Genomic DNA, 26,395 nt, shown 5'->3' on the forward strand with positions numbered 1-26,395 from the left:
AACCCTATCAAATATGAGAATTTGATACCGTATCCGGTGGACACTTTCTTCAACCTTATGATATACTTGATCCACCCACAGATCACATCGAATTTTCTGATGATTTAAACAAAATCATCTCTAAATATACCAACCCAAACTCCTATCACTTCCAAATCGGAACTGACCTTATGGATAAAGCAAAATTCTTTTTCCATTTAACCACCAAACAAGACTATCCCAAAATAGCCTGTTGGACTGATGGCAGATGTATTTTTGTAAAAAGATTCATTGAACCCCATGAAGATCTTGACATCGAAAATGTCCCAGAAGCAATAGAGCTTTTGGATAAACTATCTAAAATGAAAGATCTGGATCATCCAACTGATCTCCTATACCAGTATCAGGAATGATGGCAGCTGTGGAATAAATCACATTCAGATTCTCCACACTCACCCCAGTCCCTTAACGAACTGGATGAAAAATTTTATAACCAAACTAATGCTATGAAAAGATAAACTGTGCAAATTCTAATCCAGAATAAGCCAGAACAAACAGCCGATATAAAAGAACAAAACTCCATTCGGCGCGAATGACTAGCAGACAGAAAACACTGTAGTAGTCAACTGTAACAGAAGATAAAACGTCACTGTAGCAAAAAAAGATAGAGACCTACTATGAAAGACACTGTAGCAAGTCACTGTAACGGTATTGTAGATAAAAATTCTACTGTATACTGTAATGGGCAACTGTACAGATTACTATTCATAGGATAGAATTTTTCTATTTAAGGAGGTTCATTGTAAAGTTTTAGGCAGAACTTCCAGTCGCCCAATTCCACACACCCTCTCTTTCTTACACTTTCTCTCTCTAATCTTTTATCTTCTAATCTTTATATAGATATAGCTTTTGTAATCCTTTATACATAGATCCTTTTCGCACCTTCCTTGTAAATGGTATCAGAGCTCAGTCTTGTATAAAAGTTTGCTAAAGCTTGTATTACTGGTTCTACAATAAAGATCTACTTGTTATTCATCTTGTAAGATTTTTTTTACTCTTACTTGTATCTTCTGCATAAGCTCTTTGTTTCAAAGCTCATACGTGTATATCTGAGTGGATAGCTGGCTTTTGTGGCCTGAGTTATCTTTTGTTGCTAGCGTTTCAGAATAGCACAACGATTTTAAGCACCAAAAACATGAAAACTTATGAAGAAAATTCTTGTATTTGTCAAGATAAGTCTTATAATCATGACTTACATATAAATCTTAAGTATGAATCTAGTAATATTAGTATAAGTAGAACTGTAAATGGTTTAATAGATTTAACTTCTTCTTTCTTTCATAAACTTTTTGTAAAAATTGATAATATAAAAGATAAGGTAGATATGCTTGTAGAAAAGATGGACCAAAAGCATATTTCCCCTGAAATATCTACTGATTTTGGACCACTTTACTATGACAATATTATGATGAACGATGACAAACCCTCATCTTCTACCTCTACAAAGGCGAAACAAGAACAACTTGATTTCGACTCTTATAAATATATTATTAAAAATTTTAAATAAAAAATGGAGCATTGTAATGATCCACAATAACGGATTGATTATCTTAATGCTATAGAAACTCTTTATGAAGAACATAAAGACCTGTTTCTTAAATACAAATATCATTATATGCTCAACTATGATACAACCAGTATCAATAGTGAAGAGGCTAGTGATATTGTAGAAGATAATTTTGAAATTCTTGCTACTAACCCAATAGTCAAGGATGAACCACCTTCATCCGATGAAACCACATCTGATGAAGAAGATAGTTTTGATGATCAAACAGATCCAGAACCAACAAAAATTCCAACCCTTCAACCAGAGGCGAGTGAGAAAAGAAAAGTCGAAGCAATATCCAACCCATATATTGATGATATAAGGTAATTTCCAGATTTAATAGATCCTGATATAATGGATCAACATCTTTCTCATCTTAAGGAAAAATATGCTCATCTAAACAAGGATGAGATCAAAGATGAGATTAAACAAACTTCTGATTCTGGCCAAACAAGTCAGGTTCAGCAAGAAATCCTTTTATCGATTCGTTAAACAAACGAACGATTTCTCAAGGAGGTACATATTTAGACTTAACCAAAGTCCCTCTTCAAAACTATGGAAAAATCATAGATGATTGGGCACAATCTATGTCTATTGTAGTCACAAATTACAAGGATACATGAGGACGAGAACGATTCCTCAACTATTTTTATGGCACATGGCAAGGTGATGTCCTACAATTCCTCAAGAAATGGGAAACAACAACCCTCGGAGAACAGCAGAAATCCTCTCTGTTAACTGTTGGTAATATCCTTCAACTTTTGAAAGATTTAACCCAAATCTTGAAAAATGAGTTTTGCGGTAGTACAGAATCCTTGGATCCTACTCAAAAAGCTCAATTTATTTTATCAAAATTAAAATTATGTGATTTAAGTTTTTAGATGAATTTTCTAAAAAATATCTTTCTGAATATCAAAAATTGGATGAAAAACATTCCAACTTTTGGTTACAACAATATTTTCTTAAACTTCCCTCATCATGGGATGAATTAAGTTCTCAAAATTACCCTGTTTACCTTGAGTTAAAACTCAAAACTGTTCATACTGTAAATCCCAGCATAGAACTATATGATACTCTTGGATGTAGAATACACTATGTTCAAACCCAGGTAACAGAATACTGTTTGAAGCAAAAAGCTACAAAACAGGTAAAATCCAAACTTTTGTATAAACAATGTACAAAGATTTTGGAAAATGAATTTGAATTTGGTTGCAACAAACCATCTTTTTCAAAGAAACCTCGTTTTAAGAAAAAATGAAAATATTTTTGGAAAAATGGAAACCTATAACTTTTAAACCTAAAAAAGGTAAATTTGTTGTTAAAAAGAAGAAAAAACCATCTTCTAAAACAACTTGTAAATGTTTTCTTTGTGATCAAGAAGGTCACTATGCAAACGCTTGTCCTAACAAAGGAAAAAGTGGGGAGAAAATGATCAAAAAACTTGATGAAAGTTTTCTTCAAATTTGTTTTGCTGAAGAATTATCTGATGAAGAAATTTATTATGAAGTTTTCTCTGAAACTGATTATAGTTCTTCTGATGATGAATCTCATTTTATTTTTATGCTGAATACTGAATCTAACACAGATAATGTTTCAGTTTCCTCTTCTATAGGTACAACCACTACCAACGAAGAAGGTATGGTAAAACTTAAGAATATTATGAGAAAAACTCATTTTATTTCTGATGATAAAATTAAAGAATTACAACTCATCAAACCAGATGAGATTTACAAGACAAGTTGGTTTAAAAAGTTTCAACCTTGGTTTAAACGCCATATAGAAAAACTATCTGGTGATACAGTCGCTACTGACACTAAACAAGGCTCAGTAGAAATTTCTCTTTTTACCAAAAAGAAAATAAACAATTTTCTTTCTAAATAGCCCAAGGTCAAATACATCCATATAGGTATGATTTTGATCACCATTAAACCACTATTTTTATCCACAAAGGATATTCCCATAATAGCTGTTTTAATGGACCACCGTTTTCAAAACCCTGCTAATGCTGTAATCGGAGGAATCCAATCCAATTTAGCAGCAGGCGTAGTTTTATTTAAAGTTAAATCAAACTATTTTATTTTTATTTTTGATGAAAACATTGAAAAATGTTTATGTCTTCGAATCAAAATACTCAATTCATCTTTTTGATGTAAATTTTTAGCTTTTAAGACACATCCCCAATGTTCATCACTGGCATCTGTCTCTAAAATTAATAGGTCACCTTGTTTAGGTAGATAGACCTTAGGTATAGTGGTTAAATCTGATTTGATCTGTTTGACAATATCAGACTCGTTAGGTGTCCAGACAAAATCATTATCTTTACGTAATTTACGCAAAAGATAGCTTTCCTTTTTGGAAAGGTTTTTGAAAAATTACCTGTCATAATTAAGTATACCTAACAGCTGCTGTAGCTATTTGACATTATCTAGGTCTTCTGGAAAATCTTTGATCTTGGAAATAATATGATCCTGCAGGGTTAGTCCGTTGGCAGAAAGATTAAGACCAAGAAATTCAATTTCGATTTTTTCGAGTTCAACCTTTTTGGGACTTAAAATAATACCGTATAAAATAAATTCTTGAGCAATGAGATTCAGGTGTTTCCTGTGCTCATCTAAAGTATTAGAAAATATCAAAATATCATCTATATATACACAGCAAAATTGTTTATGTTTGTTGAAAATATTATCCATCAAACGCTGAAATATTTGAGGGGCGTTGCATAGACCGAAATGTATAACAGTCCATTGGTAATGGCCTGCTGGTGCACTAAAAGCAGTAAGAGGTTTAGAGGTTTCATTGAGCATAATTTGCCAAAAACCTGACTTATAATCAAATTTAGAAAAGTATTTAGCATTTTTTGCTAAATTAATTAAAACATCTTTTCGAGGAATAAAATAGCCATAAAAAATAAGATTTTGGTTTAATTTCTTATAATTAATAACCATAGGGGGTTTACCTCGTTTAATCTCAGAATGGTTTCTTACCAAAAATGCTGGACTGGAATGTGGACTGGTAGTAGGTTCTATCAGACCTTTGTCGAGTAATTCTGAAATTTGAACTTCAAATTCATCTATATCTAAAATTTGAAACATTAATGCCTTTAGGCATAATCTTTTATTGTGTGCTTATGACTTAGGACAGAGAACATGAAAGTGGAGGGAAAATAACAGTGTTGGGATTTGCATGATAAATCAACCCTCTTGAGAAATAAGATCCATTAATGGCTTTCAAAATTTCATTTGATCACATTGTTTCCTTCCAATTCCAGTTCTTTTCCCATTGGAGATAGTTAACAACAGTTAATCATGAAAATGCAGCTGAGTAAAAGGAAAGGGAAGAATCAAGAAAGAAACTACGTACCAGGGCAAAAAAGGACACAAAAGCATAAGACGCAGATAAGAAACAGAAAATGAATCTCTGCCATTCCTCTGATTCATCAATCTCGTCCCACCAATCAAACATTCTTCCATCTTTCAGGAATGTTTTCTCTATTAAAACAAAACCCTTTACTCTCACCATTTCAACTCTGAAAACCATGGAATAATGAAAATAAACAAAAAAACAAAGGATGAATATAAGAGAAAAGAATCCATAGAAAAACAATTATTGTAAAGTTGATGGAGAGACGAGAAGGGGTTGGAGGAGAAACGTGGAGAGAAGGAAAGGAAACAAAGAAAGGACCATGCCATGTGTGAAAGGCATAACGGCCGAACATATTTGGTAGCTTATTCTCGTTGATTTCGCAACAGACATACTTTGGTCTTTGCTTTTGCTTTGTTAATGTTTACAGCTTACAACGTGTGATTACATCGATGCTAAACCTAACCGATTATTGCTGTTTTCTGGCTCTTGACTTGACTGTATATATTGTTTATGTTCCTTTTGCTAGGAACCTGTGGCTTTTTCTTTCTTCAACGTATTGGCAACAACCAACACCTTACCTAATGAAGCTCTCGACATAGAAAACTACTATTACTACTGGCTGGTATTTCTATTTTCGATAAGAAGTGTTGTGCAAAGTTAATTGATGTTTATCAAGTGGTATGAATTTTGCTTCTAAGATAATGAACTTATCGTGCGGTATGAACATTGTATCATACGTACAACAAACTTATCATGAAAAGAACAGAGAACGAAATTAATAGCTGTTTTCATATCCTATACTTAAATTTTGATAATTATTGGTCATGTACGGATGAACAATATGACAACATCAACCCACGTGTCACTCTTTTTTTTTATTTTCCTTATTTTTTATTAATTTCTTTAAAATATTTGTTAAATATTTTTATAAATTTTATTTTTTAAAATGGGACTCACTTTACAACAAAATTTTTTTATTTTATTTTTTTTCAAGATTTTAAATTTATTTTTTATAAGATCTATTTGATATTTAGGACATGTCCCGTATTTATTTTTTTATTTTTTTATAAATATTTTTTAGATTTTAAATATTTAAAGTAAAAAATAAAAAATTTATATTTCTTCAAAATAAAAACCCGGACATAGCAGGATAGTTTTTTATAGTTATGGTAAATTTTAGTTGAATATTTAATTTAAAATAAATTGATAATAAATAACATGGCTTTTATTATATTTATGGGTTTAAATTATCTAAATTTAATAAACATTGGTATTATTTTTATCATCACTGTAATAAGCCATATTTCAAAATCATCGAAATAAGTGAATTGTTTTGTTGTTTTCTGAGGCCTCATTTCGATTGAGGTGAGGCGCGATGTGAAATTTTATTCGCACAATTTATTTGTTCGGATAATATCATTCATCATCGTTTAACATTTTCATTGCGTTTTGTCATCGGATAGAGACTGAACGAAGGATGTAATAAAGTCGAGTCAAAATGATATAGTAAAAAATTTGAATTTGAATTGAATTCTTAATTCGTGATTCGATATTAGATTTAAATTTGATCGAATTTTATTTTTTTATTTCAAGTTTTATTTGTGATAGAAATAGAATTACTTAATCTCACTTGATTAAGCTCAATTAATATATAAAAATAAACTCAATTTTTATATTCGACAAAAGCTCGATTACTTATTTTTGAGTTTGAGATATTTTACAACTATTTTTTTATTCAATCTAATAAATATTATATTTTCAACATAATAACAATAATAATAATAACAATAACAATAACAACAATAATAATAATATCTTACAAAACAACCAAATTCAAGCAAATAAAAATCTCATCAAATGATTCAAATACAACACATAAATAAAAGACATAATAAAACTTAAAAATTAAAGTTCTAATTGAAAGAAATTAAATATCCAAGCAAATAAGTTATAACAAATCAACAATAATATATATGTTGCCTTCACAATATTATATCTTCAAATGAACATTGGGCCCATATTGTTTTCCAATGAACCTACACAAAAGAATAATTATAAAACAAATAAATTATAACTAACAATGAGAATAATAGCCTTAACATATGCTTCTATCCTTAGTTAATCTATGGTTCGTAAACTATAATGTAAAAAACTTAATTTAGACTAGCTACCACCTATTTTTCTTTAGTGATGTTGTGATAAATTAAATGTATTTAGTAATAATATTTCATACCTATATAGAAGATACTAGATATCTTCACATTAAGGGATTTTGAGTGCAATCTCAATTGGTTTCTTCTTTTTCTATAAAAATGAAGTAAAGGAAAATAATAGTTAAAAATTAGATTAAAGCAATGATAGTCACTCAATAACAAAATAATAATAAAAAAACTCACTTTGTTCTTATTCTTCACTCCATGAAAATTTCGACACCAATTTCTATCACAAAGTAATACTTACACTGTGTCAAGAGCTAAAAAAGTACAATAAGTATCAATAACTCTACCTCTTGCATTAAAAGTAGCATCTGAAGCCACTGTAGTGATAGGAATAACAAATATATCCTGAGTCATCTTAGATAAAATATGATACTTCAAAGTGCTCGTTTTTCATCATTCCAAAGTATCAAACTTAGTGAAATCTCCTTTACAGATAAAGCAACCCTCATTTAGGTAGACATCTAAATCAGATTGTTGTGGTTGGGTAATTTTAATTGATTTTACATAATTTGCAAATTCAGACCAACTAGAAGAAAAAGCTTCTATATTTATACCACTAATACCATTATCATGCACTTGAATTTCAGCATTATACTCATTGCCAAATTGATGCTCATGGACGTATTTCCCATAAATCTCATAAAAAGCATCTTTAACTCTAACAATATTTTTTCTTGTTTCTCTATCAAGGTATATTCGAAGAAAGCAAAACCCAACCACTCTCATTTTGCACCTTGGATTCAAGATAGTTGCTATAGCCATTAGCAAATTACATTCTTTCCAATACTTATCAAATTTACTCTTCATCTTACAAATCATTGCTTGAACAAATTCATTTTCATCATTCATCCTTTTATCAACACTTTCACACGATAAACTTCATTTAGAAATAGGTTGGAAATTGGATAATCATAACCAGAGATGATTTTAGTGGTTGAATTAAAAACTTCTAAAATCTCACAAACTTTCTCCACCTTTCTTCAATCTTCGTGACTTGGACAACATTTGTAATGAGATTCTTGTTCTTTGAGTCTTGAAAACACTTTTTTGAATTTAATTACAGTCGACAACATCTCGAATGTTGAATTCCAATGTGTTTTACAATCAAGAATAAGTTTCCTATCAAGCAACTGTAACTGTTGTATTATATCAAAAAATAAGTTAAGTCTTACCTCATCTGATTAATAAAATTGATACTTTCATGAATATCACCAATTACATTCTTAATCTAAAAAAAACCATATTGAACCATAAGATTTAAGATGTGCACACAACATCGAACATGAAATAATTTTCCTCTATAAAGCTGCCTTTTATTTCCTGAAAATGTGTCTTTAAGAATTTTAATCGTCATATCATTGCTTGAAGCATTGTCTACAAAAAGTGTAAACACCTTGTTTTCAATTCCTCATTCTTTTAGACACTTAAAAATATAATCAAGCAGTCTCAACACCACGACAAGGATGAGGTATGTGAACGAAGTTAATAACATGCTTTTGTAATCTCTAATTAAAATCTATAAAGTATGTTGTAAGAACCATGTATTCAATCTTTTGATTACTTGACTTTCACATATTTGTCGTCAAACTAATCTTGTTGACAATCTTTAATAGTGCCTTTAATTTCTTCTTTTTTGATTTATAAACTTGTATGCAATCCTTCTTAATAGTATTATGTGATATCTTTTCTCATTCAGGCATCCCATATTTTTGTATCATATTAAAGCCTTTCTCTTCCATAATAAAAAAAAAGATGCTTATGCATAAGTATCCAATGTGCAACTACCTCTTTTATCTTTGCCATATCAAATTTGCCATCTGTGAGAGTAGGTAGTATCTGTACATCACCACATATGTCTACTAACTGAAGTTGATCATTTGTTGTTGATTCTGAAAACTTTTTTGCTTAACACAAGTTATTAAATGTCTTTTAAATTGAGTTATACTTTTACTTGCATTTATTGCTAGCTTTTTCTTGTAATTGACACATTCTTCTTTTTTGTAACCATTAGGAAGATTCACTTCTTTGAACTCCAACCAAACAACAAATGTCTTTTGTCTATTTTTTTCATTACCTTTCTCACACTCTTCAGGGTCAGTATCATCACATTCTCTAACATTGTTATCGATAATTGATTTTTTATTTGTGTTACCATCAGTGACATCTAAAGTTTCATTCATTGAATCATTATCATCATCTGACACAATTCGACTAACAAAAGAATTTGTTATTGGCTAAAATGCTATAGAAAAGATATCTGGTGTGGTTGATGACATGTTTAGTTCTCTATAACAAAAAAAAAAGAAACAAAAAGATAAATCAAAATAATAATTCAATTTTGAGATCAAACAATAATGCCAAACAAGTTGTTAGAAACTTGTACGGTAAATTCTTTTACGAGAAACATGCCAAACAAGTTGCTAGAAACAAGTTATTGAAAGAGTATAGAATTTAGCAAAAATGATAACCATCAATAGGAATTGCAAGCAATATACATAGCTTTGCTAGATATAACAATTGATCAAGGACTAAAATGTAGTGGGGTGGCAATAACTATGTAAATAAATAAAATTTGAATTGATCCTCCTATATAGGATATTTAAGTGATAATATAAATACTATTATACATTCATAAGAAAAACCTTCAAATTGAGATTTTGAAAAAATTAACTAAATAAATTGATGCAAGGACTTTTGTTATATCTTTTCTTAAAGTTCAAATCTTGTTGATAATTGTAAATTAATTGAGCATTAAAAAGTACTTAGCTAGCAAATTAAACAGTAAAGTTATAACCCTATCTCAAATCATTAACAATCCATCTAAATTCCCAACTCAAGTTAAGAAGTACCTGTTATAATTTGCATCAAGCCATATCTTTTAAATTCTCTCATTTGAAATCTTTACAGTTTAGTTTCCTAAACTTACTACCATGTCTACTTTATGAAAATTTTATAAGAATAGATTATTTATTTATTTCTTTTTATACTTGCTAATTCAGCTATGTATATTAACTTCAATGGTTGATCAGAGAAATGTTTCTTGGAAAAAAGATAATTTATATGCTACAACACTTAAATTTAGGCTCCTAAGGCAGCATAGCTACAAAGTAACTCAAGGTAAGGATAGTAAAAAATTTTGTATAAAAGAGAACTTGAGCTTAGTTTAGCTTTTAGATGTTATCATCCTACAGATCTAGAGTTTGAATTTATAACTCTTTCTCTTATCTTTAGACTCTGGCCTCCTTTTTATGAAAAAAATTTGCATAAAATAAAAATTTTTTGAAAATTTTTATACATGCATAGATTTTCTCTAGTTTTATTTATTAATAGGAGAAATTTCAAGGCAGATCTTTACAAAGATTGCAAAGGGTTACTTAACTTGTATAAAGCTTTATACCTTTTGGTAGAGGGTGAAAAAATATTGGATACCGTAAGAGATTTCATAACTAAACATCTCAAGGAATACCTAAAGCAAAACAAAGATCAATATCTTTCCTTACTAGTGGACCATGTTTTAGAACTTCTGTAGCATTGTACGGTGCTAAGGTTGGAAACTAGGTGGTTCATAGATGTGTATGAAAGAAAAAAGGACAAAAATCTCATCTTTTTTGGAGCTTGCGAAATTGGACTTCAATATTGTGCAAGCTGTGCACCAAAATGATCTAAGATATGCTTCAAAGTAAGTGCATCAATGTTTAAATTTAAGAATAATTATCTATTTAGTGACTTAAATTTTTAAGATATTTTCCTTTGATTTTTTTGTTAATTTCAAAGTGTAATAATTACGGATAAAGTGTCTAATATTTAATATTTAATATTTAACTCAAATTATAATCTAAAATTAGTTTTCATTTTGATATAATTTTATTGGTTGAGAACTTTTAGTAATAATAATTACTTGTTCCTTGTAGCTATGGATGAAGAAATTATCAGTGCAAAGTCTTTGCAATTTGATTTTGGCACCATTAGAACTACAATAAATAACTTTTTTGATGAAAATAAATGGATGAATGTGCCTTACTTCATTTGGGAAGAAGCTGTGTTTTTTTTTTTTTAAGTATTGTTCGTCAAAGTGCAGAGTCTGGGATAATGAAGTCATTAATGAAAGTAGTAATTAGAGTAACGAGGGTAGCATATCTGATCAGTCTTGTGATGAAGAGAAGTCAATCAACGATCAAGGGTTGTTTCTAAATCCTTATAAACATAAACACAGCCCCTTGAGGCAGAGAAATCTTTAAAAAATTAACTTTACAGTTTATACGATAGGCGAGCAAAGAAGAGATAAGTCGCCTATCAATAACAGTTATGGGCTGTTAAGATGGGTTTAGAGTTAACTAGGATTGAGGGAGCAAGAAAGGGCACTGCAGATGGGTTTTTTTTGTTGAAATGAGAGAGATAAAGAGAAAAAGAGAAAGAAAAGAAGGAAAGAAGAAAGTAAAAATTTAGGGTTTTTTTAAGTTAAGGGTGAAATAGTAATTTTATAAATAAAATAATAAAATATATAATAGAAAAGCTTGATTGGGCTCGTGAGTTATTCGAGTCGGGTACTAATATGCTCAAACTTGGTTCGTTTGATAAGTCGAGCTGCTCGAGTTCGAGTTCGGCTCTACAATTATCGAATTAAATTTGAGTTTTAATCGAATCTGAGTATTTTACGAGTACTAATATATCATTTACATCCCTAGACTAAACCCAAGAGGGTCTAATGAAGTTCCACCTAGCTTTTTTTTTTTTTTTTCTATTTTATCCTTCTCTTTTTTATTTTTTCACACTTATTTTTTTCAAAATTCTTTATGTAAAGTTTTCAATTGCATTTTTTTACAAAATCAAATTTTTAATTTTTAATTATTTATTAATAAAATTATTATTTGATATAAAAATAATTTAATATTTTAAATTATTTATTAATTTTATAAATATTAAATAATTTAAAATTTTTATTATATTTAAAATATAATATAATCCACTTTGTTATCATTGTTGTATTTGAATTCAAATGTATATCTCTATTATTAATTTTAATATCACCATTATAATATTTAATTTTATCATTATAATGATTAATCTTACTTCTATTTTTATTTTTAATTTCAACAGAATCAATGTCCAAAATGAACTCTTAATTCGATAGAAAACAAGTAATGACAAAATCTATGTTGGCCACAAAATGAAAGCATCTTTTAAATTTTGTTTAGTTTCTTTCTTGTTTGCTGCCATATTAAAAAAAAAAAGTAAAAGACATACAAATAGAAATTTAATTAGTTAAAATTAATAATAAAATGATTTATATTAAAAAATCATAGTTATACTAAAAACAGTAAAAATAGTTGGTGAAAGAAAATCAAAATTTGCAATTAGTTCTTATAATTATATGAAATTTAAACTTTAATCTGTATACAATAATTTGTAAAAATTAGATTCTTATATTAGTTTAATTTAATAATGTTGTCTAATTGATAATAATATTACTTGATTTTCATTAAATTAGCTGACATGACTATTAGCCATACTTATATAGTCATTGACTTAATGATGTGGCATTAACTTATTGATGTGGTAATTGAAATTGATAAAATCAGTTGTTAAATTATGCAAATGATCTTTATACTCATAAAAAATTTGAAATTTAATCCATGTACTCACAAAAATTTAAATTTAATCCCTCAAATACAAAAATATTTTGAATTTTTAAAAAATTATTAATTTTTTAAAAACATTAAACTTTAAAAATTGCTATAATATTCTCTTATAATATTCTATCATAATATGAAAATTTTATCACAATATGTAGTCACAATTTTCATATATTGTTAATAAATCTATCACAATTTTTTGTTATCCATGTGAAATACTATTATTAGTTTTGTCACTATTTCTCGTTACATTCTATCATAAAAAATAAATTTGCTATTAATTTTATCACTTTTTGCTATATGTAGTATATTATGGCCATAGGAAAAAAAAATCTTAAATCAATTTATTAAAAATCTATCATAAATTTGTAAATGCATGATACAAATCTATCACTATTTAATTTTAATAAAACTATTATTTTTTTTAATTTATCTAATGAATTAGAATTATAATTATATCTCGTAAGAGTAAAATTATCCACAAAATAATGTTTCTATTCCTTTAAATTAAACCTTATTTAAATGATTTTTTTATAATCAAATATAAGTTCAAGATTTTAAATACATTAAAATTAATCTTATTATTTAATTAAACATAATTATTTAAATAAGTTTTTTTTAAAACCTAAAAAATTAAAAATTCTTATTATGAGACACAATATTGATTTTTGATTTATCAAATAAATCATTTTCTTTTTTCATTTTGTTAGAATTCAAAATTTATCCTTCAAATGGGTAGGAGTTTGTTTTTCTTAAGAATCTAAATTTGAATCTTTTATTTGATTTGGTTGGATAGAATAATCATTTCATTCATAGTTTATTTCAGATTCATACAAATGCAACTCTATGCAATAATTTTATTCATTATAAATTTTGTTTGATGATACATTTATACTAATTAAAATAATATTAAGTTTGATATATTAATTTAAATTATTAATATTATAATTGATTAATATAAATGATAATGATATTATTATTAATAATTAATAATATATAATAAAAAGTAATATATTAAATGAACTAAAATATTTTTAAACATTAAAAAAATTCAAAATTTTTTTATATTAGAAGAATTAAATTTTAAATTTTGTGTGAGTATAAATCGCATTTTAAATTTCATGCGAATACATAGATTAAATTTTAAATTTTGTATGAATAAAGATCATTTGTATAATTTAATAACTAATTTTATTAATTTTAATTATCATATCAATAAATCAATATCACATTAATATGACCAATAATCACATCAACTAATTTAATAAAGATAAAAAATACTTCTATTATCAATAATTATGTCAACTAATTTAATAGAAATAAAATAATTCTATTATCAATTGAATTAATAGAATTAAAATAAATTAATATGAAAATTTAATTTTTAAAAATTATTATATAAAAATTAAAATTAAAATTTCATATAAATATAGAGCCTAATTCCGGTGAAAAATAATTCACGGGTGAGATAGAGGGTCTAATTCTAGTTAAAATTAATAATAAATAATTTTATTTAAAATTTAATATGAATAGAATTTAATGAAGCTGGTTGCTAGCTGAAAAAATGGGCTGACTTTGAATTAAGGGGTCCCCACACCTACTCGCCACTCAACCTATAGGCCACAGGTCACTGATCCAAAAATTCCAGGTACCTGTTTTTCTAGCACTAATTTAATGGAAATTCAGAAAAAATGAGACCGATCAAATCTCTAAAAAAAAAAAAAAAAAAGCTGTTTGGTCTTTGGCAGTAATAAACTAAACGACCTTTTTTAGTACTCAGCAAACAAAGACAAAAAACAAACCCAGTTAAAGCGAAAAGTCAACAAGGGCAAGCTGTTGCCTTTTTCTATGAGAGCTTATTTCTTTTATTTATTTTTGTATATATTTTTTTGTCACTTTTCTCTATATGAGAAAAGAGGAGAGAGTCAAAGAATTGGGCAATTCAAGTCCTTTACAGCTGTGGGTTTTTGTTTTTGTTTTTTTTTTCTTTATTAAGTTTTTTTTTCTTGGGAATTGGGTAGTTTTGGTGGATCAGTAAGGAAAATTCTAAGATATCCATCTCATGATTTTGTGTGTATATATAATTTTTTTTGTTTGTAGGAGTTTTGTGGGGTTTTAAGGTTGTTGTTTTTTTGCCTGTTTTGATGATCAAGATTGTTTTATATCTTTCTTTGATTATGCAGGTTTAGGAATTCTTGGAAAGAATTATTTTCGTTTAGATGTTGAGTGGTAGCAAAAGAGGGTGAGAACTCTGGAGGGGGGAACTCTGGAGGGGGGATTGAATTATATGGATAATCTATGTTGCTTCAACTCTGTCTATTCTCAGGTCAACATATCTCCACTCTCTCGGCAATTCCTTTTTTAATTTGTAGTTCTCAATTTAAACTCTATATCAGTTTCCTAGTTGTTTCATACTATGTTTATATATGCTTGGATATCTTTGGCTGGTGATTTAGTTAAATTTTGCTAGGGCATGATCTTGTTTAGTGTTAACTTTATGGCAGATTTTGTGTTTATTTTACTTTAAGTGCTATATTAGCTCAGCACCAAAGTTTCCAGGGTGAAAAAGGGAGAAATGAAACAAGAAAGAGAATAACCAATGGATGTTGGCTCAAGTGGCATGAGAGTTTGCTCCTCTCTTGGCTGCCTGGGTTTGAATCCGTTGGGAGGCCTTGGGAAGGTAATTTCTAATGAATTCATTAGTCCCGGTGTTACTAAGCCTGCTTGGACCGGGATGTACTGGGCGAAGCCTAGGAACCCCTTACTTTCAACCAAAAAAAAAAAAAAAAGAAAGAGAATAGTCATCATGTCTGGCTTAGATGATTGTGCATTGGAACAGTGAGATTGAAGAATGATTTAAGGAGAAAAAGAGATAACTGGGAATTTTTTCTTTTATGTATTATTTCAGTAAAACAGGTTACCTAGAGAGAACACTGAAAAATAGGTTTGAAACAGGTTTGATGCATTTTTTTTCTGCAGTGTTTTCATTTATTCTGATATCACATGCAAAATATGGAAAATATACCATATTGGTTTTTCTATTTATGATTCATTTAGGGTTCTTATTATCTGTTTTACTCAGTTTGCATTTGTATTCTTTTTATTGTTTGGGTTGGATTTCTTAAAAGGCTTTGGAGAATATCACTAATTTTGTCCTTGCATTTTTTAATACTGTTACATTTACTAATGAACTTATCATTCCTTTAGCTCTGGTAGGAATTTTTTTTTAAATATCATAAAAGCATTAAGACAGATTTTCTGTTCCTAGTTTTTGATAACAGCTAATGGAATCTGACCCTGAGATAAGTCTTCCTGATTTCCCTGGTCCATGTATTTTTTGGGATTCAGTTAAATGTTTTCTTATCTATTATTCAATTTTGAATTTGATGCTGCTGTTCTTGAAGCACGTTTCTATGAAAATTTTTGCTAATATGGTTTGTTAAATTTCTTCTGAAGATACTTGTGGGCTTCCAGTTCATTCAACCTTATCATATCATTCATCAGTTTGCTTTGTGTCTTTCTTTTTTTAATATATTAAAATACTATGGAACTGCTTCACTATTTGTTATTGTAAATTTCCTCCTGGCAAATTATGATTATTATATTTGTCAAGTTTCTTTTCTTATTCCAATTTTCTGAAATATCCTTAAAGTTATTATTCTTCTCCTTAGGTTGTTGGAGGGCGTTCTTCATTTAGCTCTGGAAAAGGCAGAAGCCATCAGGGCCCTGTCAAGTATGGCTTCACCCTAGTGAAAGGAAAAGCAAATCATCCAATGGAGGATTATCATGTTGCAAAGTTTGTTCTACTTCAGGGACATGAACTTGGACTTTTTGCTATATATGATGGCCATTTGGGAGACAGTGTACCTGCGTATCTGCAAAAGCATTTGTTTTCCAATATCTTAAAGGATGTGAGTTCTTGATCACTCAAACATGAATAACTGCTTGGGGTTATCTCTGGTGATTGGAATATGGAGATATTGGGTAAAGAATAACTTGCCTTTTGCAATACCAGGGATAATAAGCCAAAAATCCTGTTTTTACAAAATGACAGGCAAATGAATAAGTTTTAATTGGCTTTGAAATGATTGTTCTGTGATATTGGTTGTTCTGGCCCCACCACCCTGGCTACATGTATGGGTTGTTCAAATGTGTCCTTACCTTGTGTTATATAAATTGCAGGAGGAGTTTTGGACCGATCCCAACCAATCCATCTCCAAAGCCTATGAGAAGACAGACCAGGCAATTCTTTCACACAGTCCTGACTTGGGACGAGGGGGATCCACTGCCGTCACTGCAATTTTGATAGATGGGCAGAAATTATGGGTAGCCAATATTGGAGATTCACGTGCTGTTCTCTCAAAGAACGGGCAGGCAATACAGATGAGTATTGATCATGAGCCCAACATAGAGCGGGGAAGCATTGAGAACAGAGGTGGCTTTGTCTCAAACATGCCAGGTTATTTGACAACTACACTATGCTTATTTCTAATTTTCTCTTGTAAGGAATTTCGTTTTATTGAATAAAAGTTTTTTTTTTTTTTTTTTTTTTGGTGAGGCTCACATATTCTATGGTGATCCATTTTATACCCATATGACAACTACTTGGAGAGTTGGAGATATGTTTCTGATTCATGCCAGGTTTAGGTGTATGCATGACAAATACTTAGACAGTTAGACTTAATAAAAAGCTTATAAAACGGAGAATGATAATCTCTCTTACTATATTGGTTTAGTTATTGCTCTTTTTCTTTCTTTTTCCTATTTGGTTGTGTGTGCTAGTCGTTTTCTTTTCCTTTTGGACTGTCTTCTCTCATCTAGTTGCTGCTCTTGTGAAATCCTTCTGAATGCAAATTAATCAGCTCTAAACTTGTCTATGAGAATAACTTACTGATGCTGTTCTTGATTACCTCTTTCATGATAATTGACCTTGTTGCATTTTATCCCAGGAGATGTTGCAAGAGTGAATGGCCAACTTGCTGTCGCTCGTGCTTTTGGAGACAAGAACCTTAAATCACACCTCCGATCTGATCCTGATGTACGAAATGCTGATATTGACTCAGATACTGAACTTCTCATCCTTGCAAGTGATGGACTATGGAAGGTGATCCATCTCTCTTCGAAGACGGAAAATTTCTCATGTTATTAATTTTTCTTCTCATTCTATATACACTTGAATCCAGGTCATGTCCAATCAAGAAGCAGTTGATATTGCAAAAAAGACCAAAGACCCGCTGAGAGCAGCTAAACAGCTAGCCGTGGAGGCATTGAACAGAGACAGTAAGGATGATATCTCCTGTATCGTAGTTCGTTTCAAGGGATAAACAAAAACTGAAGACAGTTCCACAATTGCATAAGATACGAATCAATGGGCAAAACGCAAACTCCGTCTAGCAATCTCATGGTGCAAATTCACTATCCGATATTTCTCTTTTGTAAAATTAATGTTCTAGTACTTAGGGTCGTGTTGCTTGATATTTGCTTTTTTTCTTCAATTTGTAGATTCGTTTCATCATTTTTGTGTATAATTTGCATTGCACCTCTGAAGCCATTGAAAATTACCTGGATTTCTATAAAGCTGCGTGGATGCATGCAGTCACTATAATAGCAACGTATTATATGGCTGAAAAAGCTCCAATCTTTTGAAACCAGATTCGTCTCCTTGGGTCTTACAATATGAATAAGAAAATGGGTAAACCATAAAGTCATTTTACTTTAATTTGTTTATTGGCCATGCATATATATATATATATATTTATTTTTTAATAAAAGCAGTCATTGTCGAGTTGGAAATTTAGTTCATAAATGACATTTAGAAAGGATGAGATTCGAATTTTACAATTTTTTTATTCTTATGTTGGTTTTTTTTTTTAAATGTCATCTGTTGACTTTTTATTTATAAAAATTTTATATTTTGACTTCTTATTTTATATTTGCAATTGATAATAATATTAAATAAATTTTAAATAAATTAGTTGGTACTTGTTTTTTAAAATTTTTTTAATTAAAATGTTTAAAAGAATAAAAATCAAAATTAAAAATTTTTGAATTACATTAAAATGTTTGCTAAATAATATGTGGATATATTTAACTTTTTTATTATATGTGTATTTGTTTATTAAAATTAATAAATAATAAAGAATAATATTTTAAAAATAATTAATTGATTACAATAAAATTGAAAAAATCATGCCGAAGTTACACACCTATTTCTGAACCAAAGCCACAAAGAATGTGAAAAAAAAAAAAGAAAAAGCCACAAACAAAGAGTCGGCGCGTTGTGTTTGTGTCATGTTGTCGTTACTTTCTCTCTTCACTATTAATTTATCAGGATGTATAATGCTATAAACAATTTTTTTTTTCATGTTTGACGTAAAATTAAATTATCTTATTTAATTTTATATATATATATTTTTCATTCAATCTCATGACTGCCTTCGTCACCAAAATTAACCGCTTTGTTTATCTTTTTCAAAATATTTGACGTGAATCAAACTATTTAACATTTATTCTAATATCATTATCACGTGATTATTATTTTTTTTTCCTCGAAATCGACTTATTAAGATGTGTAGTACTAATTTTTTTTTAGATCTCAATGATTTTCTTTTCATATCCGAATTGAATAACCTTTACCTACTGACATTTGCGCACGCTTAACCATCTACAAACACGGTGGCATATTCCAATTTCTCTCTTTGATCAAAATTCTTTGCCTTGAAAGTTAAAACCCTTCCAAAACCCCTTTAGCCTTTTTTATTTTCACGCCCTTTATTTTCTCTCTTATTTTTTTTGTTTCCACTTTCTCCGAATCCGATCATGTCAAAAACGCTGAATCTAATAAAACCCAACGCTTCCAACCCCAAGGTTTGGATCGTGGCAGGAATAACAATGGCCGGAATCATAGTTCTGGCAGAGACCGGTAAAAGGAGGAGGAAGGCGATGATCATCAAAAGAGAAGATTTCGGCGCTTTTTTTTTGGAACGCTTCGAGTTAATTCGTTTCCCTCAACCGCCACCTTCCGCTGCCAAACTCCATTATCTGGTCTTACGGTTGCCATCAAGGACGTGTTCGTAATTCCACCACTCTCTTTCCCATTTTTATATTTTCTTTGTTTTTTCCCATCGTTCATTTATTTTTCTTTTTTAATGATTGTAACAGATTTGATGTGAAGGGTTACGTAACGAGGTTTGGGAATCCGGATTGGCGGAGAACACAAGTGCCGGCTGATAAGACAGCGGTCGTGGTTACTGCATTGTTGAAAAACGGGGCTAAATATGTTGGAAAGGCGGTTATGGACGAACTGGGTTTTGGGTAACTTTTTGTTGTTTTTTTTCTTTTCCTGTGCAGGAAGAAGGGTATTTGCCAAAATTTGATAGAATTTTTTTTATTATTAGAATAACTGGGGAAAATAATCATTATGGAACACCTACAAATGCGAATATGCCGTCAAATGTTCCAGGAGGATTTTCAAGCGGTTCTGCTGTGACAGTTGCAGCTGAACTTGTGGACTTTGCTCTCGGTAACTTCTGTCCTCCAAATTCTCAATATTACTCCGGACAGCTTTTCCCAGTTTGTTGTGCTTTTCTTTTGTCTTTTTCATGATTAATTAGTTCCTAGCCTGGAATGGTAGCTTTTCTTTTCCATTTCCATCCAGAAAGGAACTCTGCAGACTCTTTTTGATGAATCTTGTTGATACACAGGTTGTTTTGTTCTTAGTGTTATCTGAGCATAGTAGGCTTTTTCATGACTTTTTAGGTACTGATACAATTGGCTGCCGGAGGGAGAATTCGAGCCTCATTCTGTGGTATTCTTGGGTTCCGTCCATCACATGGAGCTGTATTGTAATGTGGCGTTCTTGTTCCTTTACAATTGGACTTCTGAATTCACAAAATTTGGATGCTATCAGTATTGTAATTTGGCCTTCTTGTTTAGATTGTTAAGATGTTTTATTTTTGCAATGTTTCCTTGTTATTTAGATTGTTGAGATGTTTGTTGGATTTCCATGCAGATAATATCTGTTGCTATCTTTAGCTAATCTCGATTATAATTATTTCAATTTACTTTGTCTTTACCAGTTTTTACTAAAGTGTGGTGCAACTGAATGCATGATATATTTAATGAATGGATGCCACCTCTGTAAACAGAGCAGACAATTGTGCCCCTCTGGGTTTGTGGCATAAGTCATTGCTGTTCTATTATAAGAATGGCCGGTTCAAATAATTAATGGGCATTTAAGATTCTAATTTCTTGTTTAGCATTAAAATTCTGGAGAGTTCACTTTTCCTTCTTCAAGATTTCCTTGTTACTTTTTATTGATTTCGTCAAATGATGATGCTTAGGGATGGTTTGCTGATGATCCCATCTACTCTTCATCGCATTGGACAGGTTTTACTTCAACTAAAAGCAGTGGAACTAGAAGGGTAAGGTGCCTTGTGTTTGCCGATGATCTATTCCAGCTGTCAAAGGTTCCCTAGCAAAAGACAGTTTATGTTGTTAGCAAAGCAATTGAAAAGGTGTTGCATGTCCTTCAAATTTTATTCATATCAGTTCCAATTTTTTTTTGGTCTGAAATCATGATCCTACTCTGCTGCTGCTACCTCTTCTGTTACGATGGTGTGAATTTTACTTTTTGATGCTTCTGCCTCTTGTTGATTGCGCAGACCATCCTCCAAAACTTATCAATTTTTCTCAGTATATTGCTTCAAATGTACCAAGTCTAAAAGGTTTTCATCAACATTCAACAAGCCTGCAAAATGGGATTTCTGCTTGGAAAGCTCTTTCATCAGTGGTGGTGTCATTACAAAAGTATTTGAGAATAATTTGTCATTACATGCAGGAGTACATATACATTTTCCACCTGCTTGTGTTGTTGCAATCCCTTAATCTGGAAATTGTCATTATTATTATTGTGCTAAATTTTTGTTTCTTGGTTTTGTAACTGTCGAATTCTCCTAATATCTAGTAGTACTACTTTTCAGATATGAGTTCAAAACAAACCATGAAGAATGGGTTAAATATGTTAAACCAAGACTAGGGCCTGAGATTTCGCATTGTGTTCTTGCAGCAATCGACACTACATATGAGAATGTGAAAATTTTGTACAAAGTCAGAAGTGAGATGTGGGCTTCTCTGTAAAGTCTTCTAAATGTGCAGCTGCTTCTTTTCCCCCTTCCTCTTTTCTTTCTGCTTCCATTTGTTTCCACTCAGAAGGTGTTAAGTTTTTGTTCTTTGTTAAAGCTAATTACTGTTATTGTTTTCTATAAGAATGTCTACTATATACAAATGAAGTTGTCTCCCTGTTTATTGCCAGAGTACCTTTGGTACTATGACAACTTGATAGAATGCTCTTGCCTAGACATTATAAATGAACCATATTTCTATGCTTTGTTTTTAATCAGAGAGAGGAGCAGCTTGTATCTTATTGCAATTTAAACTTAAGGTCATGCTTATAGGAATATGAAATAACGAACAATTGTTGACAGTATTGAAGGGTTGTTAATCTTATATTTTTTGTTGTTTGACTTTCATCAGCTTAATTTTTTTTTTCTCAACAGACCCATATAATGCGAAGTAAAAAGCTACTAACTTCAGTGCTTTTAATTAAGAGGATTGCAGATGTGGCTGAGGTCTAATGTCCTTTACTTCTGAACTAAATTGGTAAATTCATAGACCTCTTTAGCTGTTGGATATCTGAGACATGCTTATCGGTTTTTGGTTCTGTTAACACCGAGGCTAACCATATTTCAAAGGTGAATGTAAGATCAACTCACTGCTTTTTTCATAGTAAACTTTTTGATGTTTACAATTTATGAAGTAAACATGCATAGTAATCATTGTCAGTCTTGTGAAATGACTTAGAAGTGCCAGAAAAGGGGACGTTTGGCAGTTGGAATATTAACTATGATTACCGGGTTTTGCTTTGAAAGTTAAAGTTCTGTATGTTTCTGAACTTGCATTTCTTAAATGTTTATGAATGTCCAACATCAGAAGGATTTTATGTCGTTTTGGGGTTGTTGCAATAGATAATATGGTAGAAAAGACCAGAAGAATATATACTGTTGAATTTGGGTTTACTTTTATGGATCCAAAAGGATCTCAGATTTCTGATGCTTGTCTTGAACTGGTATGGGCTTGAATAATAGGATATGGCCTGGAATTGGATGATCTCATATGACCGAGTTATCTTTTTTGTTTCACCTGGATAATAGAGTCTGTTGTTTTGTAGCTTGGATATCAGTCATTCATTTATCCTTACAAACTTTTCCCAGATTTCTGTTCCATTAGGAAAGGATGATGGCTGTCCTGTTTCTGTTTCATTTGTCACAAACCATGGAGCGGATAAATTTCTTCTTGGTACAGTTTTTGATATGCATGCATTTCTGCAAGACCAAGTGAACATTGCATCCAATTCGGCACCATTGCCTGATGTCATTGAAGGAAAAGGTTTGACCACCTCTAATTCCTTTCAATATCTTAATTGTTTGATTTGCCTAACAAAATTTCTACATATCTGAGTGGTGTCATGGATTTGAAATTTGATCTTTGATTTTATTTGTTGGTGGTTGTCAGTTTACATCTTGACAGTTTATGACTTGTCCAAAATGAAGTTTTAGTTTGTCTGGTTGTATTCTCTTCTGGTCATAAGTTGTTTACTAAATGGCATATTACTTGACGAGTTTTTACATACTTGACAAGTAAAGTAGGAAGAATGCCTTCTTGTTACTGGGGATAGATGAGTTCTTGAACCTGTAAAGAAATAATGGATAACTGCACTCTTTTTTTCACTTGCTCAACTTCTGCTTTCTTCATGTTGCAACACTTGTAGGAACTAGCATCCAGCCTCTTGTGGAAAAAGGTATGTCATTTCCTTTTAAGTTCATCTATGGGCAACTTTGGTCATAAGCACTGGCACTTGATCTTTAGATCATTTAGTAGTATTTTCTGCATTAAATGCTGATAGAAATTATTTTCAGTTTCACTGTCTGGAGATATAGCACTTGTGATAATTTAAGGTCTAACATTCGTTTCTTATGAATATGTTGTCTGAAGCAATTAACATGTTGGTTTGATGTGAGGTTGCACTTGAGTTTTTATATAAATTTACAGAAAGTAATGTGAAGAAAAAAGGTTTGTCTTTATAAGTTTTTGTTGACAAGTTTCATTTCAGGGAAATGCTGCATTCAAGGGAATGCAATGGAATAAGGCTGTCAGGTACTTTAGTGAAGCTATTAAGTTAGATGGGACAAATGCAACATATTATAACAACAGAGCAGCAGCTTACTTGGAACTAGGATGGTATAATATCTCTAAGATTATTCACTCTTTTCATTGAATTGTTTTATGTCCACCTACTTGCTGGGGAACTGATTTTAGATATGTGGCTTCCAACAATCCGAAGAGGACTGCAGTAAGGCAATATCACTTGACAGAAAGCTAATTTAACAAACATGTGATAGTAACAATGATATTCTTAATGAAATAGCTACTCTCTGACAGTTAAAATAATGGAATTTAAAATGTGCATGCATACATGAGAAAATGCTGCTGTAGTCCAGTGGTGTTATTAATCAACTGATTTTTTGCTAAATGTGAATGTGTATCTGAGACGTGGGACAACCAGAGAATCACTACTGTGTTATAAAGAGGCTCTTGAAGGTCATAATACTTTTATAGTGCTTATTATGCCTCACATGTAATATAAGACTCATTTCCACCCTGCTAGCTAAAATTATTGATAAATACAACTAATTGTGCATTTCATATGCCTTTTTTTTTAGTTCTCTTTCAATGGCAACTATAGCAGATTAACAGTTGTATAAATTGCAAAATCTACACTTGTAGTATATGTTTGTTTTTCCCCTTTTCTCTCTCCTGTCCCCACTTTCACTTTCATCTTACTGATGAAATCTGATATTTGAACTTTAAAAAATTTGTGGGATAAAGGTGGGACAGTTAGCTTACACATAAAACTTGTTCTTCGTCATTTGGTTGGTCCATTCTGTTCATACCAGGTTTCCTACCTGATGTGGGGTTTGGGTTGGGAACATTAATGCAAACATACACAAGGAATAAGTGCCCTGGTAAATACAGTAAAGAGTTTTTGTTTGCATATGTAATATTGGAGATATGCCACGCACTCCAAAAGAGTAGGCAAGGTGTTTCAATTGTGGAGATAGGGTAATGGTCACGTGACAGTTGCGTACACACAGATGCATAGGACCATTTACTCAGTTGTTCGGGACACAAACTCCTCGTGGTGTTCAAATCAGTCATAGAGTGTGAGCGGGATGAAATAGTTTTATAGTTGATACATATTTCACTCTGCAATTCTGTTACTCCCTCGTTCTTAGGACATATATTTTTTACCAGACATGATCTATTTTAATCTTATAACTTATGCGTGATACTGATGCAGTTATTTCTTGTTTTGACATTTTCAGATTTCAAACATGCTGTGGTTCTAAATCCACAAAATAAAGTTGCTAACCTCGCAGAAAAAAGACCAAGAAAACTGATTAATTGATTTGATACTCCCTTGCTCTCCTTCCATCTTGTCTGACAAATGACAAACCTTGATCAATGATGTGCACAATCCTCCTGCAATATCATCCCTTTGGATATAAATGAAAGTAAAAAGCTCGTTGATTAGAGGGTGCTGCCTGCCGCATTTTCTTTTTGCTCTAACTTTGTGTTTCTGTGTAATCAATATATGTTCATAAATAAAAAAAAATGAACCAATTAACGAACCGGGAAAGGATCTTTATACTTCGTTTGCTAGAAGAAAGGGAAGGGAAAAAGAAATAATTTAATGACAGTTACAAATATATATATATATATTATTATGAATTTCAATCATTAAATTAAAATTTTTTTCATCCTCATTTGCCGTTCTTCCTATTAAATAAATTTTGCTTTGTTAGAGAATAAAAAGAAGTGAAAAAAAAAATAATGCAATAAAAATTGTGTTTTAAAATAAATTTATTATTAATATTCATTAAAATTATTTTTCAATTAATTGTTATTTATATAAGATCATTAAATTTTAATTATAAATTATTTTTATAGTGCAAAGGTGTAAAAAAAATAGTAGAGCGGATTTTTACTGTCATGAATGACGACATTTTAATCAATGCTAAAAAAAAATAGTTCATCATCGGTGCTACATTTGGTGGAAATTCAAGTTTAGGGATAAATCTGAAAAAGAATTCTGAATTGGATGTCATACAACCTTGTGAATTATTTTTCCATACTAAAGTAAATTAAAATTATATATATACATATATATATATATATATATCTTTTCCTAAACGAGGTATTTTAAGCTACATCAATATCTGTAAAAGTTTAGTGGCCAAAATTGCCACACCCTCGATTGATTTTTTTTTTTTAATCAATTCTTTCTTTTTCTCGTTTCTTTCCTTCTCTCCATTTTATTTCATTGACTATGGCCACCAAGAAAAAGGATCAACCTTGCCTTGCTAACCTCTGAATTTCGCCCCTTCTAATTTTGAGTACGGGCAATCATCCATCGGGTGACTTTTATCTCTTCTATTTTCTGTGATTTAGAGAGATTTGTTAGAGCTCCTAGATTA

General features: G+C 30.5%; 1 protein-coding gene and 1 pseudogene across 5 annotated transcripts; both read left to right on the forward strand.

Moving 5' to 3' along the window:
- Positions 1–14,614: 14,614 nt before the first annotated feature.
- On the forward strand, positions 14,615–18,448 carry LOC111282512 (putative protein phosphatase 2C 10). Of its 4 annotated transcripts, none has more exons than XM_022870623.2 (6): positions 14,615–14,759; positions 14,984–15,126; positions 16,472–16,711; positions 16,983–17,259; positions 17,750–17,904; positions 17,984–18,448. In XM_022870623.2, exons 2-6 carry the CDS (start codon positions 15,088–15,090, stop codon positions 18,122–18,124), a joined length of 852 nt encoding a protein of 283 aa, XP_022726358.1. In that variant the 5' UTR covers positions 14,615–14,759; positions 14,984–15,087; the 3' UTR covers positions 18,125–18,448. The 4 variants fall into 4 exon arrangements, with proteins under 4 accessions (XP_022726358.1, XP_089617189.1, XP_022726359.1 ...); XM_089761063.1 differs by lacking the exon at positions 14,615–14,759 and adding an exon at positions 14,821–14,870; XM_022870624.2 differs by lacking the exon at positions 14,615–14,759 and having other exon boundaries at positions 14,827–15,126.
- An 896-nt stretch (positions 18,449–19,344) lies between these two features.
- On the forward strand, positions 19,345–25,549 carry LOC111282347 (outer envelope protein 64, mitochondrial-like; annotated as a pseudogene). The gene is made up of 9 exons (XR_016342290.1): positions 19,345–19,869; positions 19,962–20,114; positions 20,198–20,322; positions 20,559–20,713; positions 21,143–21,316; positions 23,072–23,246; positions 23,629–23,658; positions 23,971–24,098; positions 25,244–25,549. The product of XR_016342290.1 is annotated as an outer envelope protein 64, mitochondrial-like (transcript).
- Positions 25,550–26,395: the final 846 nt, after the last annotated feature.

This window comes from Durio zibethinus, chromosome 5 (assembly GCF_047325235.1).
Source record: "Durio zibethinus cultivar Kanyao isolate XHJ-2024 chromosome 5, ASM4732523v1, whole genome shotgun sequence".
Taxonomy (NCBI): Eukaryota; Viridiplantae; Streptophyta; class Magnoliopsida; order Malvales; family Malvaceae; genus Durio; species Durio zibethinus.

Coding starts and splice junctions, on each gene's coding strand:
- LOC111282512 (XM_022870622.2), top strand. CDS start 15,400: ATGGATGTTGGCTCAAGTGGCATGAGAGTTTGCTCCTCTCTTGGCTGC. Junction 15,481..16,471: donor CGTTGGGAGGCCTTGGGAAG/GTAATTTCTAAT, acceptor TCTTCTCCTTAG/GTTGTTGGAGGGCGTTCTTC. Junction 17,260..17,749: donor CTTTGTCTCAAACATGCCAG/GTTATTTGACAA, acceptor ATTTTATCCCAG/GAGATGTTGCAAGAGTGAAT.